Source organism: Pristis pectinata, chromosome 10 (assembly GCF_009764475.1).
Source record: "Pristis pectinata isolate sPriPec2 chromosome 10, sPriPec2.1.pri, whole genome shotgun sequence".
Lineage (NCBI taxonomy): Eukaryota > Metazoa > Chordata > Chondrichthyes > Rhinopristiformes > Pristidae > Pristis > Pristis pectinata.
The window spans coordinates 6,919,301-6,940,017 of record NC_067414.1 but is presented as its reverse complement, the minus strand read 5'-3'; the positions used below and the strand labels follow the sequence as shown (position 1 = coordinate 6,940,017).

General features: G+C 44.5%; 1 protein-coding gene across 1 annotated transcript; it reads left to right on the top strand.

Annotated features, from left to right (window-relative positions):
* Positions 1-412: 412 nt before the first annotated feature.
* Positions 413-13,696, top strand: LOC127574914 (60S ribosomal protein L11-like). Its single transcript, XM_052024423.1, has 6 exons — positions 413-539; positions 3,462-3,606; positions 6,158-6,264; positions 7,778-7,909; positions 11,449-11,559; positions 13,623-13,696. Exons 1-6 carry the CDS (start codon positions 534-536, stop codon positions 13,650-13,652), a joined length of 531 nt encoding a protein of 176 aa, XP_051880383.1. The 5' UTR covers positions 413-533; the 3' UTR covers positions 13,653-13,696.
* Positions 13,697-20,717: the final 7,021 nt, after the last annotated feature.

Here is a 20,717-nt window from a genome sequence, read left to right as displayed (position 1 = left end):
ACAAGTCCTTACCTTGCGTGTGCTGGAGGGGCAAGTATAGGTGTGCAGGTTACTGGGGCTGGGGAACTTGGCTGGGATTGGTTGGTGGGGCTGGGGAGCTTGGCTGGGATTGGTTGGTGGGGCTGGGGAGCTTGGCTGGGATTGGTTACTGGGACTTGAACACATGGCCCCGATTGGTTGCTCTGGCTTGGGAGCTGGGCTGTGATTGGCAGCTGAGGCCAGGGAGACCTGGCTGGGATTGGTGACTGTGGCTTGGGAGCTGGGCTGTGGATTGGCGGTTGGCACCAGGAAACCTGACTGAGGACTGGTTAGTGTGCTCAAGGAGCTGGGCTGTGATTGGTCGCTGGAGCAGGAATCCTGAATGGCGATTGGTTAGCGTTGCTTGGGAACAGGGCTGTGATTGGTGGTCGGGGCCAGGACGCGTGGCTGGGATTGGAGCAGCGCGGGAGCGAGGGGCGTGGCTCCGGGGGAGGGGGCGTGGTCAGCGTTTCCCGGCAGGCTGCTCGTCCTTTGGCGGCACAGGCGCTGCAGCGATGGCGGTGCGTATGATGGCGGCGGCGGCGACCCGGCCGCAATCCGGTGCCATCCGCCGCCGCGGCGGCCGGCAGCGGGCGGGCGGCGGGTCCGGACGGCCGGGCCGAGGGGCGGGAGCCCGGCCGGCCGTGTATTGGGCGGCGATGCGTGTGGATTTCGCGGGTGAAGGCTGTCCGGGGCCTGAGGCCCCTGGAAGCCGGGGTCTGGCCTGGGGATGGGACGGGGGGGGAGGGAGGAGACCGCTGGCCCGTCCCGCCCGGGGGGGGGGGGGGGGGGGGGGGGGGGGGGGGGGGGGGGGGGGGGGGGGGGGGGGGGGGGGGGGGGGGGGGGGGGGGGGGGCGGGGGGGGGGAGGGGGGGGTGGGGGGGGGGGGGGGGGGGGGGGGGGGGGGGGGGGGGGGGGGGGGGGGGGGGGGGGGGGGGGGGGGGGGAGGGGGGGGGGGGACCACTCGGTGCATCGCCGTCATCTGCAGCAGGAGAAGTTACGAGGAGGAGCAAATAACCTTCATGCAGAGCCCACCCCCTCCATCTCAGCCTCTTCCCCCCCCCCCCCCCACCCTTCTCGCCACTAAAAGTTGGTGGCAGTCTGTTGCTGCACCCAAGGGTGCTGTTAAACTGGGGAGAGGGTGCGGGAAAGGATGTTTAGCAGGACTGGAGGGGCTTGAGAGGCTGGATAGTCTGGGGCTTGTCATTCCCCTGGAGCGTAGGAGGCTGAGAGGTGAGATTACAGGGGTGAGACCATCATCAGGGGTGTAGATAAGGTGAACGGTCACCGTCTTCACCCCCCCCCCCCCCCCAGGGGAGTCTAAAACCGCATCCTTTCAGATGGTTGAGGGGAAGATCTCATTGAACTGGGTAGAGTGGACGTGGAGAGGATGCCCCCATCAGTGGGGGAGTCTAGGATCCGAGGGCACAGCCTCAGAATAAAGGGAAGTTGCTTCAGAACTGAAGTGAGGTGGAACTTCTTCAGCCAGAGGGTGGTGAATCTGTTGCCACAGACAGCTGTGGAGGCCAAGTCGTGTGCATTTAAGGCAGCGATTGATAGGAAGAAAATGCTGGAGGAACTCATCGACTGTCCATTTCCCTCCATAGATGCTGCCTGACCCGCTCAGTTCCTCTAGTATTTTGTGTGTCACTCTACATTTCCAGCATCTGCAGTCTTTCTTGTGTCAGAAATTGATAGGTTCTTGATTGGTAAGGGGGTTACGGGGAGAATGGGGTAGGGGTAAATAAATCAGCTATGATTGAATGGGGGAGCAGTCTTGATGGGCTGAATGGCCTGATTCTGCTCCTATAATCTTATGGTCGTAGAGGGCATAGGTTTTAAGGCGAGAGGAGAAAGATTTAAAGGGACGAGTGGCAAGTTTTTTCCCACACAAAGTGTGGTGGATATGTGGAATGAGCTGCCAGAGGAAGTGGTAGAGGTGGGTACAATGCAGTGTTTGAATTGGATAGATCCATGGATAGAAAAGGTTTAGAGGCAAATGGAATTAGCTCACCTTGACCATCAATGGCAAGATGGGCTGAAGGGGCTATTTCTGTGCTGTATGAATAATGCGATGAGAGGATTTAGTTCAATCCTTACATCCAACTCACAGTGAGGTGGCTACATCTCTGGTCTTGATCCCTGGCCAGTGTTCCTTGTTGGAAGCTGGAGATGCAAGTGTTGGCCAAGGATAAGGTGATTACTTCTGGTCAACGAGCATGTGGGATTTCTTCCACCCAGGTTTTGCACTTGACCTGGAAGTTGTTGCTCTCCTCAAGAGCTGTAACTTGGTGAGGATCACAGGCAGATTTCTTCAAGGAATGTAACATAAGTTAGGAAGGTGACCTGTTTATTCACTTTACACCCTGTATGCTGAAGTTTACCAACCCTTGTGTGCTCAGAAAAGAAACTCGTATCTTCAGGTGTATTTAAAAAAAATGATCACTTTTATTTAGCATTGGACTCTTTTGTTATGATGTGGCTGTCTTAATTATACTAGATGGCAAGAAATGCTCAATTTTGTAATAAAACTATTGAGTGTCAGTCAAGTTCTTTTGAGATATTTACTCAACTCAGGATTTGTACTCCAGGGTAATCTTGATGTAATACTAAGGAAGTGTATTTTAAGACCACTTTTCTATTCCCATGAATTGTGTGGACCTTTGTTCCCACCATAATTCAAATAAGGATGGTTGTAATCCCCTGTTCAACATCTGTCATCAGGTGAAAGTAGTGACGAAGAGGTCCCATTTTTACAAATGCCCTTAAGTCAATTTTGTCCTTAAGTCAGAAAATGCACAAAATTCACACAATATGGTAACCATATCTCCACAGTGCTGTAACAAAAGCACATAAGAAAGATAAGAGAGAACAAGTGCTAAAAGTGGAGAGAGAGCTGCCAATCGTAGGACTTTTTAATCCAGTAATGTTAGGGAGCTCATTCGTATGTAGGGGTGTCTATAAGTTGGTTGTTCTTAACCTGGGGTTGGGCTGTATTGTTTATTTAATTTTCGTCACTGCTGGCACTTTTAGACATTACTTATGAAATTACCTCATTGCAATTCAACTCCCCCCAACTCTTTCCCCCCCCCCCCCCCCAAAAAAAAAGATCTGGTTTGGTTTGTAAATTTCTGGGTGTGTGTTTTATTTTTACATGCCTATATTATGAACTTGAAATAGAATATTATGAATAGAATAGTTTTGTACACAACTATGGTACTCACTTTTGGAACATCTGGATGTTCTAGGTAGTTGCAAGAATGTAAGCAAGATGTTGTATGTTTGCCATAAGGAGACATGAATGTCGATTTGGGTAATATTACAGGGCGTTTATTTTCATTAAGTCATTGATTTGAATGGCTTGGTTGTCAGTGAAGAACCTGGATAAAAAGGAACTTGATGTTATGTACTGTATGTGTGAAAATATTAATTTTTTTGTTTCAGAGTGAAAAGAAGGAAAACCCTATGCGTGAGCTCCGCATTAGGAAACTATGTCTGAACATCTGTGTAGGTGAAAGTGGTGACAGACTCACCAGAGCTGCTAAAGTGCTGGAGCAACTCACTGGCCAGACCCCAGTGTTTTCAAAAGGTTAGTATTTCTGGCTACTGAACTTCTCCCACCTGGATTAGATGTTTTGAACAAAATAAGGCAGTAAGTTTTAACACTGCCATCCCTGGCTCTGAATTGAGTTGCACAATGGAAATATTAGGATATTAGCTGGAGATGTGATGAGTGAAGTGAGTTGATAGGATCACCTCAGTTCACAGCACTGTGGACTAATTTGATAAACTAAGATCAGGGCTGTGTTTTTTATATTACATGTTTGTATAATAGTTTTCTGGAGGCTGGATCTGTGCTATTTTCATCAGTTTTGCTTTTTTGTGTCACAATTTTTGCCATGGATAATGATAATGGCATAATTTCTAACTCCGAAATACTTGGGTTTAATGTAGTAAATGGATGGATGTAATTTGAGAGACAGATGGCCCTGATGGATTACTTTGGGTGGAAGATTAGAGAAAAGAAAGCACCTTGCATTTTGGGTTTGATACAAATGGCACACACGAATATAGGACATTATTAAGAAGTTTCTCTGTTACTCCAAAGTTGGCAGTGTGGTTGGTGGGAAGGAAGGAAGTTCTAAGCTGCAGAAAGATCGCAATGGACGGATACAAAAGCAATATATGAAATTTACTTTGGAGAATAGAGGTGGTGCCTGGGGCAAATACAGCAAGGAAATACTTAAGTGATAGCATATTAAGGAACGTAGGAATATTCATAAAGATAATAGGATGGGTGGATTTGTTCTGGACGTACTGGTACTTATCTTCATTAGTTGAGGCATAGACTACTAGACTACGTTACTGAATGAAACATAGTTGGGCCTCAGCTAGGGTACTGCGTCCACACTACGTGGAAGATGTGATATCACGGGAAGGGATAGGAAATTTTCCAAGGATGTAGGAGCTGGAAAAGTATGGCTGTAAGGAAAGAGGGAATGATTGGGTTGTGTTTTTTAAGGATAAAGCAGCATGAAATGAGGATTGAGGTTTTTAATGTGGGATCCAGGGTAAGCTGGCCAATTGGATACAAAATTGGCTCGGTGGTAGGAGTCAGAGGGCAGTGGAGAGTTGTTTTTCAGATTGGAGGCCTCTGACCAGTGATGTGCCGCTGGGATTGGTGCTGGGACAACCATTGTTTGTCATATACTTGGATGAGAGTGTAGATGGCACCAAAATCGGTGGTGTGGTGGACTGTGAAGGAGGTTATGGTAGGATACAGCAAGATCTGGATCAACTGAGAAAGTGGGCCAGGGATTGGCAAATGGAATTTAACCCCTGATAAGTTTGAAGTGTTGCATTTTGATAAGTTGAACCTGGTCAGGACTTGCAAAGTAAATGGTAGGGTGCTGGAGAGTGTTGTAGAGTGAAGAGACCTAGGAATACAAGTTCCCTGAAAGTGGCAACACAGGCGGTGATGAGAAAGACGTTTGCACGCTTGCTGTCATCGTTGCGGGCATTGAGTACCAGAGTACGGGGACATCATGTTACAACTCCACGTGACGTTGGTGAGACTGCACTTAGTGTGTGCAGTTCTGGCTGCCAAGGTGCAGAAAGGATTCCTGGGACTGGAGGGCTTGAGTTATAGGGAGGGGCTGGATAAGCTGGGACTTTTCTCCTTGGAGTCCAGGAGGCTGAGGGGTGACCTTACAGAGGTTTATAAAATCATGATGGCCATAGACAAGTTGGACGGTCATGATCTTTTCCCCAGGGTAATGGAGTCTAAAACTAGAGGGCATAGGTTTAAGGTGATAGGGCAGAAATTTAAAGGGGACCTGAGAGGCTGTCAGAAGAAGAGGTGGGTACGACTTCGAAAAGACAAAAGATATTTGGACAGGTACGTGGATTGGAAGGGTTCAGAGGGACATGGGCTAAACGCAGGCAGGTGGGACTAGCTCAGGTGGGCACCTTGGTTGGCATGGACGAGTTGGGCCGGAGGACCTGTTTCCGTGCTGTATAGCTCTGATGAGAATGAACAGACATGATATATTTCCCCTAAAAAGTATGATAACTTTCTGGCAGAGATCTAAATTATTTGGGGTAAAGTATAGAGGAGAATTATGAGAAAGTATTCCAGTCAATGAGCACTGGGCTTTTGCAATTCACAGCCTCAAAGGGTGGTGACTGCAGAACCCTTCGCCACAGTTTCAGAAGTACTTGGGTGACCATTCAAAGAGAATGACTGCAAGGCTGTAGATGGAAAGCTGAGAAGTGGAGTTAACATTGAAGTTCATTTTTCACCAGTGAAAAACCTTGGGGTTACACACACACTTGGGATGATGGTATAATCATGGAAGTGTAAATCGATGTTGGAACTCCCTGACTTAATAAAAAAAATATTAAAGTTTAAAATGAAGCAATTCTCACCTGATACTCGGTTATAATGTTCCATGAGGGCAAGTCTAAATAGTCCACTTGTTCCTCGTGCTTCAGGGAGTTTAATGACTAGTTCAATAATTTCTGGTACTCAAGTCTTTGATTATTGAAATTGAATTCTGTTTGTTTGGGACAGAGTAAATGTTGAGGACTTTGATAAGTAGACAGCAACAAATAACCAAGCTCGCTTTCTTCCCCAACAGCTCGCTATACAGTGCGGTCCTTTGGCATTCGGAGAAACGAGAAGATTGCTGTTCACTGTACAATTCGCGGGGCCAAAGCTGAAGAAATTTTAGAGAAGGGTCTAAAGGTGAGTCATTTCTGGTGATGTATTCACATCCAGTTTGACTAAATTGACCAGAGTGGTGATCGGAAAGGGTGATGCCCAGTTCGATTATTTTTAATGCAGTCTTTTCAGCCCCGCCACCGCTAGTGCTATGAGGTGAGACACCAAGTTCTGCAGGTCTGTGACAAGCTGGAAAATGAGTTTCCTCAGCTAACTATAAAATGTACACGTTTCGTTTAACGAATTAATATACCTTTTGTATTGTGAACTGCTGCTGTGATTGTTTGACCCTTGAGGTGAAAAGAGATTAAATAATGTATCACCAAATTATACCAACTGCTTGATATTTAAGGAATAAGGCCAGGTGGTCATAATCTGGGTCACTCTGTCTTTAAAAGTCAAAAGTTGAGTTTATTGTCATATGCACAAGTCCATGTGTGCACAGGAGCAATGAAAAACTTACTTGCAGCAGCATCACAGGCACACAGCATCAGATAAGCAGCATTCACAAGAAAAACATGAATTAACCATAAATTATACACAAGAAAAAATACAATTAGAACAAAACAAAAGCCTACTGCAGTGCGAAGTGGTCACAGTGTTACTATACTGTAGTGATTAGGGTTTTGACAGTTCAAGAACGGAATGGTTGAAGGGAAGTAGCTGTTCTTGAACCTGGTGGGGTGCTAGTTTGGTTTAGGATAACATGATGCTGTCTTGTTCGTAGGAGTATGCCAGCTGTATCCTCCGTGGCAAATGGCTTGAAAAACAATCAATGTCGAAGTTTACACAAGTCATGAGCTTTTAGAGAATTGGCTTGGCCAATGTTATAGTATATCCTGTGCAGATATTAATAAATTTGGGCAGATGAAGGCATTGATGAAAAAATAAGTGGAAAAGCTAGAATAGTTGAAAGCTGTGGAAAGGTGGTTTATGCATCTGCTTTAAATATCTATTATTCTTCCATTTCTTTATTGAATAAGCACTTTCTTCATGCAGTTAACTTTTACCTGGGAAGTAGACAAGAAAACTTCTCAACAGCAAAACACAAACTTTGGTTCCAGCACCTTTCTTACTGTTTCCATCTTAAAAACTAGAATGGGTCTTGCTGATCTCCTGAATATCTTGGATAGTGGGTACATTATCATCTCTTCTTTCTTTGTCCCGTCAGCTGACTTCCCATGTTTGTTTTCATTAAAATATGTGCATAATTATTCTTCCATGTGTTAATTTTGCTGTTGAGTATGTTACTGATTGCCTATCCCTAATCGCTTTGAGGTGATGAGCTTGTGTCTTGCCCCAAAGGATGGTGAATCTTTGGAATTCTCTACTCGATAAGCACAGTTGCTAAGTGTGATTTACTCTTTTGATGTTAAAAGAATCATGGCATATTGGAATAGTGCAGTGTTATTTCGAAGGTCTGTTGGTCAGCGCTTACTAGCCCAGCGCATGAGATGTAACATAGATCTCTAGGCACGCCATGATCAATGAGCATTCAATACAAACACATCGATTTCCATATTTTATTTCTGTTTAGGTGCGGGAGTATGAATTGAGGAAGAGCAACTTCTGTAACACGGGGAACTTTGGCTTTGGGATCCAGGAGCACATTGATCTGGGCATTAAATATGATCCTAGCATTGGAATTTATGGCCTGGACTTCTACGTGGTAAGTGAATGCTGAGACTTACGGTCACTGTCTTGCAGTGTGATGATGAGGAGGTACAGTGCAAGGAGAAGAATCACCAATTTGTAGCTCCAATATAGGCTGATAGTGCAAAGAGCAGCAAGTTAGGGATTTACTGTAACTGTACATTTATCTTGCAGCAAGGAGTCGTAGCTAACTTTTGATTAGTCTAGTTTCATCAATACAACAAACTTCAGTTCTTAACAATGCACTGACTGCCAAATGTACTAGAGTCAAAGAGCACTGCAGCGCAGAAACAGGCCCTTTGGCCCATCTAGTCCATGCTGACCTGATCTGCCTAGTCCCCTCCAAACCCTTCCCATCAATGTAACTATCCAAACTTTTCTTAAATGTTACAACTGAACCTGCATCCACCACTTCTGCTGGCAGCTCGTTCCACACTCGCACCACCCTCTGAGTGAACAAGTTTCCCCTCAGATTCCCCTTGTATATTTCACCTTTCATTCTAAACCTGTGACCTCTAGCTCCAGTCTCACCTGAGCTTGGGGGTGGGGGGGGGGGGGGAAGCCTGCCTGCATTCATCCTATCTATACCCCTCACAATTTTGTATCTCCCCTCATTCTGCACTCTCCAGCGAATAAAGTCCTAATTTATTCAACCTTTCCCGATAACTCAGGTCCTCAAGTCCCGGCAACATCCTTGTAAATTTTCTCTGCACTCTTTCAAGCTTGTTGATATCTTTCCTGTAGGTGAGTGACCAGAACTGAACACAGTACTTTAAATTCGGCCTCACCGACACCTTGTACAATTTCAACATAACATCTCAACTCCTGTATTCATTGCCCTGATTTATGAAGGCCAATGTGCCAAAAGCTCTCTTTATGACCCTATTTACCTATGATGCCACTTTCAAGGAACTGTGGATCTGTATTCCCAGACCCCTCTGTTCTACGGCACACCTCAGAGCCCTACCATTCACTGTGAAAGTCTTAACAAAGCTTGTCTGCATTAAATTCCATCAGCCATTTTTCAACCCATTTTCCTAGCTGGCCAAGATCACGATTCAGGTCGATCTTCAGGTTTTGGATTTTTTTTATTCATGCAATGTGGGTTTGCAGGCTGAGCCAGCATTGAATTACCCGTCCCTAGTTGCCCTTGAGAAGGTGGTGATGAACTGCCTTCGTGAACCGCTGCAGTCTCTGAGATGTGGGCATGCCCACAGTGCTGTTAGGGAGGGAGTTCCAGGATTTTGACCCAGCACCGGTGAAGAAACGGTGATGTATTTCCAAGTCATGGTGGGGTGTGGTTTGGAGGGCAGCTTCCAGGTGCTGGCTCCCATGCTTTTGCTGCCCTTGTCCTAGCTGGTAGAGGTGGTGGGTTTGGAAGGTGCTGTCTAAGGAGTCTTGGTGAGTTGCTGCAGTGCATCCTGTAGATGGTACAAACTGCTACTGCTGTGTGTCGGTGGTGGAGTGAGTGAGTGGTTGTGGATGGGGTGCCTGTCAAGTGAGTTGCTATGTTCTGTACAGTGTCAAGCTTCATGAGTGTGATTGAAGCTGCACTTATCCATGCAAGTAGAGATCTTCCATCACATTCCAGACTTCAGCCTTGTAGATAGTAGACAGGCTTTGGGGATTGTGTATATGGCTACTCCAGTTCAGCTTCTGGTCAAGGGTTACCCTCGAGGATATTGACAGTGGGGGATTCAGTGATGGTAATGCCATTGATTGTCAGTGGGTGAAAGCTGGATTTTCTTTTGTTGGTTATTGTTACTGCATGACGCTTGAGTGTGATGTGACTGTTACTTGGCACCTATCAGCCCCGGCCTGGATATTGTCCAGGTATTGCTGTATTTGGATGTGGACTGCTTCATTATCGGAGGAGTCACAAGTGGTGCTGAACTTTGTGCCGTCATCAGTGAATGTCCCTACTAGGAAGGTCATGGATGAGGCAGTTGAAGATGGTTGGGCCGAGGACACGACCCTGAGGATCTCCTGCAGAGCTGTCATGTGGCCGAGACGATTGACCTCCAACCACCACAACCATTTTCCTTTGTGCCAAGTATGATTCCAGCCTGTGGATACTGTTCCCCTTGATTTCCATTGACTCCACTTTAGTCAGGGTTCCTTGGTGCCATACTCATTCAAGAAGAATGAGGGGAGATTTGACTGAGGTTTACAAAACTATAAGGGGTATAGACAGAGTAAATGCGAGCAGGCTCTTTCCAGCTATATTAGGAGAGATAAGTACGAGAGGACATGGCTTTAGGGTGAAAGGGGAAAGGTTTAGGGGGGACATTAGGGGGAACTTCTTCACTCAGAGTGGTGGGAGTGTGGAACGGGCTGCCATCTGACGTGGTAAATGTGGGCTCACTCTTAAGTTTTAAAATAAATTGGATAGATTAATGGACAGGAGAGATCTGGAGGGTTCTGGACTGGGTGTAGGTCAATGGGACTAGTGGAATAAAGTTTTGGCACAGACTAGAAGGGCCAAATGGCCTGTTTTCTGTGCTGTAGTGTTCTGTGATTCTAACTCTGCCTTGCTCTCAGGGCCAGTTACTCTCACTTGACCTCCGGAGTCCAGCTCTTCTGTCCATGATTGGGCTGAGCCTGTAATGAGGGCAGGAGCTGAGTGACTCTATGGGACCCGAACTGAGCTTCTGTGAGCAGGGTGTTGCTAAGCAAGTGCTGCTCGGTAGCGCGATCAGTTATCCCTTCCATCACTTTGTTGTTGATCGAGAGGAGACTAATTGGCCGGGTGGGATATGTCCTTGTGGACCGGACATACCTGGGCAATTTTCCACATTGTCGGGTAGATTCGGCAGGCTGCATTTGACCTTGGATGATCTCTGCATCTGATTGCAAATTTCTCTTTTGTGACATATTTTCACAATTATCTGCATAGATTGCTTTGAATGTTGCTTCCAGTCTATCTGTCAATAAAGAACTCCCAGCGTTGCGACTGTTTTACAGCATTGCCCATTACATGTCAGCAGTTGATGACCAACTGTTGCAGTGATGATCAGTTTCTCCAGGAACTGACTACAATATAACAGTAACAGAAAGTCAATGCAGTTGCCTTAAAAGAACTCTGTGGGTTTGCTTATATACCCATGTTCTTTCATCAAATTATTTCTGAAAAATCTTAAATACAGAAAATTGGCATAACTACTTCAGTGTAGAAAAGATTTTATAATGTACAATCTGGTGATGAAGATTAGAATTGTTGGTACTCGTCTGATTAATAACATTCAATGCTATTTGTGTTTCAAAACGATATAAAAGTAGGAAACAAAGATTATCTGCATTATTCTTCCAGCATTATTCAGTCACAATAGGATTGTATATTTTCCCTATGTGTGTGGTTTGAATTGGAAATAACATCTTGAGCTGTGAACGAACTGGCGTTGCCTTAAGTCATGATAGGAGAGAGTTGAGTTGATCATCACACAAGTATGGGAAAATCTGTTGGCCAAGGTGACAATGACTGCCGATAATTGCTAATGATGAATGTAACTAGCCATGTACTGACATCTTGTTTGTGTTTTTTTTTCACCCTTGCAGGTCATGGGGCGACCTGGTTTCAGTATTTCTGATAAAAAGATCAAAAGAGGACGCATCGGTGCAAAGCATAAAATTTCCAAGGAAGAATCGATGAGGTGGTTTCAGCAGAAAGTAAGCAGCACCTCAGATGGGACTTTCTCCTTCCCTTGTTTTCTCATGCTAATTTTAAGTTCAAACTATAAAGATACAAAGGATAAATCTGAGCTGGTCAAATACACTTATTACAAATGTCTCCATCCACAACAGTGTGCCATTCTCTGGAATATCTCCCATTTTCTTTTACTATATCTTGAAGACATGTGGGTTGATAGAGTAATAGATCACTGTAAATTGTCCTTGATGTATAGATGAGTGGTAGAATCTTGGGGGGGGGTGGTGTTATGGTAATGTGGGGAGAACATTACTGCAGGGTGTGATTGCTCTATAAGGTGGCTTAGATTCAATGTATATTTGTCCTGTAACTGATTTATATACAAAAATGTTAAGAGGAATAGGTAGAGTGGACAGCCAGCACCTCTTTCCCAGGGCACCAATGCTCAATACAAGAGGGCATGGCTTTAAAGTAAAGGGTGCGAAGTTCAAGGGAGATATCAGAGGGAGGTTTTTTACCCAGAGAGTGGTTGGGGTGTGGAATGCGCTGCCTGGGGTGGTGCTGGAGGCAGGTACATTGGTCAAATTCAGGAGATTACTAGATGGGCATATGGAGGAATTTAAAATAGAGGGATATGTGGGAGGAAGGGGTTAGATAGTCTTAGGTGAGGTTTAAAGGTCGGCACAACATTGTGGGCCAAAGGGCCTGTATTGTGCTGTACTGTTCTATGATTCTATACCTAAGTTCCTGTGAATGCCCAACACCTTTCAAACATTTGCATTTTGTACTTTTTTTTTCCTATCCAATTGGGTGACCTCAGTTGTTCCATGTCCGTACCCAGCGACTTGTCTCTCCCCTGAATCCTCTCTGCATCCCCCTGGAAAAACACATAAGGCTAACTCTTAAAGATTCTGGTTTCTAACCCATCTGATTTTAAGTAATTGCCAATTTGGATGTTTGTCCTCAAACAAAAATCTTCATCTGGAAGATTTTAAAACTTGTGGGGATGAACACTAAAGAGAAAGTAGTCAAGAGGGACAGGCATTAACAATCAGGTCTTTGGTGGGGGGGGGGGGAGCATTCGATTTAAAATGAACATGCTTTGCCCCGTATCAGTTTAACAAGATGGGTGTTCTGTGCTACTTTAAAAGTTCCAGATGAAATTGCAATCACCCTCAGATCAATTAACTATACTAACCATCTTGGGACAGCTTCAGAAACACAGATTTAATATGGCTGATTTCCCAAAATACAGAATGCCATATTGTTCCCACCCCACACAAAACCTCCTAACATTTGAACCTTTGAAGCAAGTCGCTTAAGAAACGGTGAAGTGGGCATGATTCAACCACATGTGGATAATAGAGACATTGGGTACACTGCCTTACTTTTTAATAGGTTGCTTGTGGGTTAGGCTTCACCACTCAGCTATTAAATATTAATATATCCATTTTTGTACCCAACCCCATTGTCTCTTTCATCCCCACACGTGGTTGAACCACTTCCACTTTTAAGCGACTTGGTTCAAATGTTAGGGAGGTTTTGTGTGGGTTGGGAACAATATGGCATTCTGTATTTTGGAAAATCCGCCATATTAAATCTGTATTTCTGAAGCTGTCCCCATAAGTAATTTGATGGTTAGTATAGTTAATTGATCTGAGGGTGATTGTAATTTCATCTGGAGCTTTTAAAGTAGCACAGAACACCCATCTTCAAAACTTCTATCTCATAAGTAATTATTGAAGCTTCTATATTGGGGTCATTGCCTTGAAACTTAGCCTTGCTTTTTCCAGAGTAGCCTGTATTTAGGCAAGGTTTGGTATGTTGAGAATTAAAACATTGGTAGCAATCTGAAATAAAAACAAGTTGCTGGAAATGTTTGGCAGGTCAGACAGAATATTTGGAGTTCTGACAAGGAATCTCAGACCTGAAATGTTTGTCTATAGAAATGCTGCCTGACCTGCTGAACTCTCCAGCATATGTAGAGGACGCACACAAACCGGTTCGTTTTCAACTGCTCAGTTGAACTGCTTTCTCCTCTAATGTAATCATTGATTAATACCTTGTTTTCTTTGTCTTCCAGTACGATGGAATCCTGCTGCCTGGAAAATAATTTGAAGAGCGTGTGAAACATGCAATAAAGACCAACTAACTGTACTATTGATGTCTGTGCCTTTTTAAAGTTGATACAGTAATATGTCACTGGTTAAAATTGTTTAAGATGGAGAAACAGAATTAGGCCATTTTGCCCATCAAGTCTGTTCCATTCGTAGAACATTACAGCACAGTACAGGATGTTGTACCAACAGTTTATCCTGCTCTAAGATCTATCTAACCCTTCCCTCCCACATCGCCCCTCCATTTCTCCATCATTCATGTGTCTATCTAAGAGTCCCTTGAATGTCCCTAATGTATCTGCCCCCACAACCTCTGCAGGCAGTGCGTTCCACGCACCCACCACTCTGTGCAAAACAAAAAACACACTTATCTCTGTCATTCCCCCCCGTACCTTCCTCCAATCACCTGAAGATTATGCCCCCTCATGTTAGCCATTTTCGCCCTGGGGAAAAAGTGACTGTCCACTTGATCTATGCCTCTTATAATCTTGTATACCTCTCAAGTCACCTCTCATCCTGCTCTCCAAAGAGAAAAGCCCTAGCTCATTCAATCTATCCTCGTAAGACATGCTCTCCAATCCAAGTAGCATCCTGGTAAATCTCCTCTGCACCCTCTCTAAAGCTTCCACATCCTTCCTATAATGAGGCAACCAGAACTGAACACAATACTCCAAGTGTGATCTAACCAGATTTCGATAGAGCTGCAGCACACCAACACACCAATCACCTTCTTAACAACCCTATTGACCTGCACAGCAACCTTAAGGGATCTATGGACGTGGACCGCTAGATCCCTCTGTTCCTCCACACTGCTAAGAGTAGTTGTGCTAAGAGCTTCAATCATAGCTGATTGTTTTTAAACCCCATTCTCCTGCCTTCTCCCCTTAACCCCTGTACCAATCAAGAACTTGTCAATCTCCACTTTAAATACACCCAATGACTTGGCCTCCACAGCCCTCTGTGGCAACGAATTCCACAGATTCACTGCCCTCTGGCTGAAGAAATTCCTCCTCATCTCAGTTTTAAAGGGACGTCCCTTTATTCTGAGGCTGTGCCTTCTGGTCCTTGACTCTCCCACTAATGGAAGCATCCTCTCCATGTCTGTCTAGGTCTTTCAGTATCCGGTAAGTTTCAATGAGATCCCCCCTCATCCTTCTGAACTCCCATCGAGTACAGGCCCAGAGACATCAAACGCTCCTCATAGGTTAAGCCTTCTGTTCCCGAGATCATTCTTGTCAACCTTCTCCAGGGCCAGCACATCTTAGGTACAAGGCACAAAATGCAAATGTGGTCTGACCAACACATTATAAAGCCTCAGCAGCATATCCTTGTTTTTATATTCTAGTCCTCTGAAAATGAATGCATTGCATTTGCTTTCTTTACTACTGACTCGACCTGCAAACCAACAAAGGCCAAAGCAACAAAATCAAGCAAGGCCTCAAGACAAATGTGGCATTCCCACTGACAGCTAGGACCTCCACGTAGCAGAGGATGGAGAAGCTGAGTTAAGGCTGGTACAATTATAGCAGGGATCCATCCAAGAACCCAAGGTGATACTGGAATCAGCTTCCAAATGGTGAGGAACTGAGGAAAGACCAGCCAAATGCACATTGGACTTTTCTCCCACAGCACTGCTGAGCATCATCTACTAATTGATCTTTTCATGTCTCCGTAAATGATCTTTCTTTGGGAGTTTAATATAAAATAGAAATATTTAATGGGATCTACTAAAAAGTAAAACACTGAATTTCAATTGGGTCTCTTCTGTTTTCCCACTGCAACTGACCTAAATTTTTGGATGTAACAGTCCAGAGGCCCTTATTTTATAGAAGTAATGACTAAATATTAGCATTGCCATTCGGAGAAGCAATTTGGGATTTCTCTGCATGTGTGGGCAGAGAATTTATTGGCATGAGATGACAGTTGGAAGTGGGTATTAAAGTGACTTTGCAGATTTGATATAGATATTGAGTGGAGAATACATACTGTTGATTGATTACAGCTATAGTGGTTAAAATTGATCATACCAAGTATAATCTCACTGGCCAATGATAAGTTGATTGATAGGAAGTAATACAGTTAGCATATAAGGTTACTTACACGTCCGCAAACAAGGTTGCGATTTTCAGTATAAAAAATCTTGGCAAATCACATTTCATTGGATGGTGCATTTCTTTCAGATCTGTTCCAAGATATTTTATACTCATTTTTCTACATGGGAGAATGCGAGCATAGGAGATGGATACAGCACAACCCAGAATTGTAGTAAATTCAGTATTAGCTAACAAAAAAAGGGATTTAACAATAAATGTTGTGTTGCATTGACAATTTGAACATACAAAGTCTGGCTACAAATTTTATTGTAAATATTTGAATTGTTGGTCCCTAAAGCTGCCATTGGTTTGCTCTTCCATAGAGTCCCTCGAGATTCTTCTTCAATCAAAATGCATTACTGTGTATTGATAGGTGTTATTAGGATCTAGCCCTCAGTTGCAGTATCAATAAAAGAACATATAAAATGTAAAACAAAAAGCAACACAATACCAGCATAATTTTTTTGGGGAAAATCAGGAAAACCCAGAAAGGAAATGAAAACGTTTGCATAGGATATAATTGTAAATAAACTAAAGCTGAAACAGCAAAGCAGCATGAATTTTGTTTCGTCACAGTAAGTAATGTGTCCAAACTCCACAATGTGATGACAGTAATAACTTGCAGTGATTTAAAGAAAGTCTATAGTTTGCATTAACCAAGTTTGCATATCCCGTATGCATATAGTTTACATATCCCATTTACCAAGATGCACATGAATGGTAACGATTACAAACTTTAGCAATAGCAATGAGTGCATTTGTTCAATACGCTCCCTATAGTCTTCAGTTGCATGGAATGTATCTAACCTCCAACGTGTCTTGGACTTGTGCATTTGACTTCACAGCAAGTGGCAGGTAGCTGGCTTTTCCCGACAAAACCATCAGCAGAGAGTGGTGGACTCAGCCCAATATATCACAGGCACATCCCCTCCCCAAGAAGGCAACATCCATCAAAGATCCCCACCATCCGGGCCATGCCATCTTCTTGTGGCTACCATCAGGCAGGAGGTACAGAAGCCTGAAGTCCCACAGCACCAGGTTCAAGAACAGCTACTTCCCTTCAACTATTTGGTTCTGCACAACCCTAATCACTACCTTAGTATAGCAACCCTATGATTACACAGACTTTTTAATTATTCTAAGAGTGTTATTTCTTGTAAAAGTTGTGTTTAATTTATGTTTTTCTTGTGAATGCTGCTTATCTGATGCTCTGTGCCTGTGATGCTGCTGCAAGTAAGTTTTTCATTGCACCTGTGCACACGTGCAGATGGCAAACTCAACTTTGAGCATGATTCTGGATATGAGGCATTCAGGAAAGACGAGTAAAAAAAAGGGGAAAGAAAACTATCAAGGAAAAAGTTGCAAGTATAAGAAAATGTCCTTGACAGGGTCAATAAGAGAATCTATTTGTTAGAATTTAGAACCAACTATTTGGTGTATATTACTAATGGGAATGAAATGGAGGAACAAATCAGTGACACATTACTGAGCATTTATGAACTATTGAGTGGTATGGTGGGAGATGTAGTGACTGGGATCCATCATTGTGTTTAGGACAAAGACGGGGTAGAGTGCCTCATATGTTCAAGAAAACTTTCTAAATGTCTCCTGTGCAATGGAAAGGGAGAATTACCAATCTTCACTCATGGGTCAAGTGAAGATGGTCACAATGGGAGAATCTCAGCAACAAAGATCATAGTTTCATTGTTTAAATTATTAAAAAGCTGGATGCAGAGAATTCCACATGAAGAATATTCAACGAGAGAGGGGATCATTTTGGTGACTTGAGAGACATGGTTTGAGTCAACAGAGTTGAACATCAGTAGGCAGAAATGAAATGGAACAATGGATTTCTTGGTGTGAGTCCACGAAGCACAGAAGGAGAAGGCAGCCAAAACTCGTGATACCTGGAGAATGATGGAGAGGAAGTTAATTATTGATAATACAAGAGAGATTTGAAACGGAAGGAGCAGAAAGGAACATTAAGACTTGGCTGGCAGCTAACATAAAAGAGAGAGGTTGTCAGGCATGCAGTTGGGACTGAAGAGGGAGTAAAATGGCCTTCCGTTTGTGGAGCTAGAAGGCATGACTGAGACGCTACACAAGCGGTTTACAAGAAAGTTGTGCCAATGACGTGGGAGACAAGGTGATGGTCGGGGCGAGGCGAGAACAGATAAAACAAGCTAGCTATTAAAGGTCATAACTTCAAACATTAACTCTGTTTCTCTCTCTACGATGCTGCCTAACCCATGGAAGTCTTCCAGGATTTTATTTATGCCAGTATTTACATTGGGTAATTCACCAAGTCTGGAATGTGTCCTGGGCTACATAGGACAGTATGTGTAGAAGGTCCTAGTCTGAACCGTACAATTGGTAAGTGGTTTATTATTGTCACATGTACTGAGGTACAGTGAAAAATTTCAGAAAGCTGATGGCAGAGGGGAAGAAGCTGTTCCTGAATTGTTGAGTGTGGGTCTTCAGGCTCCTGTACCTCCTCCCCGATGGTAGTAACGAGAAGGGGGCATGTCCCGGATGGTGATGGATGCCACTTTCTTGAGGGACCGCCTCTTGAAGATGTCCTCGATGATGGGGAGGTTTGTGCCCATGGTGGAGCTGGCTGAGTCTACAACCCTCTGCAGCCTCTTGGGATCCTGCACATTGGAGCCTCCACACCAGGTGGTGATGCAACCAGTCAGAATGCTCTCCACTGTACATCTGTAGAAATTTGCAAGAGTCTTTGGTGACGTACCAAATCTCCTCGAACTCCGAATGTAGTAGAGCCACTGGTGTGCCTTCTTCGTGATTGCATCAATGTCTTGGGCCCAAGATAGATCCTCTGAGATGTTGACGCCCAGGAACTTGAAGCTGCTCACCCTTTCCACCGCTGACCCCTCAATGAGGACTGGTGTGTGTTCTCCCGACTTCCCCTTCCTGAGGGCCACAATCAATTCCTTGGTCTTATTGACATTGAGCGTGAGGTTGTTGCAACACCACTCAACCAGACTACAGGGTGATATCGATGTGTTGGAGAATTGGACTGAGAAGTGGCAGATGAAGTTTAATTCTGGTGAGTGTGAGGTGAAGTGCCTTGGGAGCATTAATGAAGCTAGGACATACAGCATGAATTGTAGGGTCTGAGGGAGTATTGATGAGCAGAGAGACCTTGGTGTGCAAGTACAAAGATCCTTGAAGGTGGCATTGCAGGTAGATAACATGATGAAAATGATAAATGGGATGCTGGCCTTCATTAGTCAGGGCATTGAATACGAGAGAAGGGAAGTTATGCTCCAACTTTATAAAACATTGGTCAGACCTCAGCTGGAGCACTGCGTTCAGTTCTGGTCACCACACTACAGGAAGGATGTGATTGCGCTGGAGAGGGTGCAGGGGAGATTCATCAGATATTGTCTGGGATGGAGCGTTTCAGTTACAAGGAGTGATGGGAGAGGTTTGATCTGTTTTCCCTGGAGCAGAGGAGGACAGATATAAAATTATTAGGGGTATGGATAAGAGTGGACTGCAGGAATCTTTTCCCCCATCAGATGTGAATAAAACTAGGGGACACAGATTTAAGATAAGGCTAAGAGATTCAGAGAGGGATCTTTTTCATCCAGAAAGTGGCGAGTACATTGCTGGAGAGAGTGGTGGCAGCAGAGTCGCTGGCTGTATTTAAGAGGTGTCCAGACAAGCACGCAAATCACCGAGACACTGAAGGCTACAGGTCAGGTACTGGAAGGTGGGGTTAATGCAGAACACCAAGTTTCTCGTTCAGCTTGGTGGTCTTGATTCCAGCTTCTGACTCCAGTTCCAGGTTCCCTGCTTAACACCAGCCAGCCAGCAGAATGGACAACATTGCTGTCTGCCTTGTGGTGGTGAGGTGGATAAGTTATCAGGGCAGTAATCCAGAGACCAAGACCAACAACCTAGAGACCCGAGTTCAAATCCCACCTTGGTAGCTGAGAATGTTGAACTCGGTTAAGTATTTGGGATTTGGATAAACAGCTGGTCTTAGTAATGATGATCACAGAAACTGCCTTTTTATGGCAAAAGGCCAAATTATTCAATAATGTACTTCAGGGGAGAAAATCTGCCATCCTTATCCAATCTGGTCTTTACCTGACTCCAGTCCCATCAACATGGCAAACTCCAAAATGATTCAACAAACCTTTCACCATAGAAAGCATGCTATCTGGATACATCACGGCTTGGTTTGGCAACTGCTCTGCCCGGGACTGCAAGGAACTGCGGAGAGTTGTGGACACAGCTCAGCACATCACGGAAAGCAGCCTCTCCTCCATGGACTCTGTCTATACCTCTTGCTGCCTCGGTAAAGCAGCCAACATAATCAAAGACCCCACCCACACCGGACGTTCTCTCTTCTCCCCCCTCCCATTGGGCAGAAGATATAAAAGCCTGAAAACATGTACCACCAGGCTCAGGACAGCTTTTTATCCTGCTGTTATAAGACTACTGAACGGTTCCCAAGTACGATAAGATGGACTCCTGACCTCACAATCTACCTCATTATGACTTTGCACCTTATTGTCTGCCTGCACTGTGCTTAGCGTAACGCTATTACAGCGCCAGCAACCCGGGTTCAATTCCGACCACTGTCTGTAAGGAGTTTGTACGTTCTCCCCGTGTCTGCGTGGGTTTCCTCTGGGTGCTCCGGTTTCCTCCCACATTCTAAAGACGTACGGGTTAGGAAGTTGTGGGCATGCTATGTTGGTGCTGGAAACATGGCAACACTTGCGGGCTGCCCTCAGAACACTCTATGCAAAAGATGCATTTCACTGTGTCTTTCGCTGTACTTGTGACTGATAAAGAGATCTTAGCTGTGACACTTTACTCTGTATTCTGTATTGTTTTATCTTGTACTACCTCAATGTGTAATGAATTGATCTGTATGAACAGTATGCAAGACATCTCAGTACAAGTGACAATAATAAACCAATTCCAATTGTCACC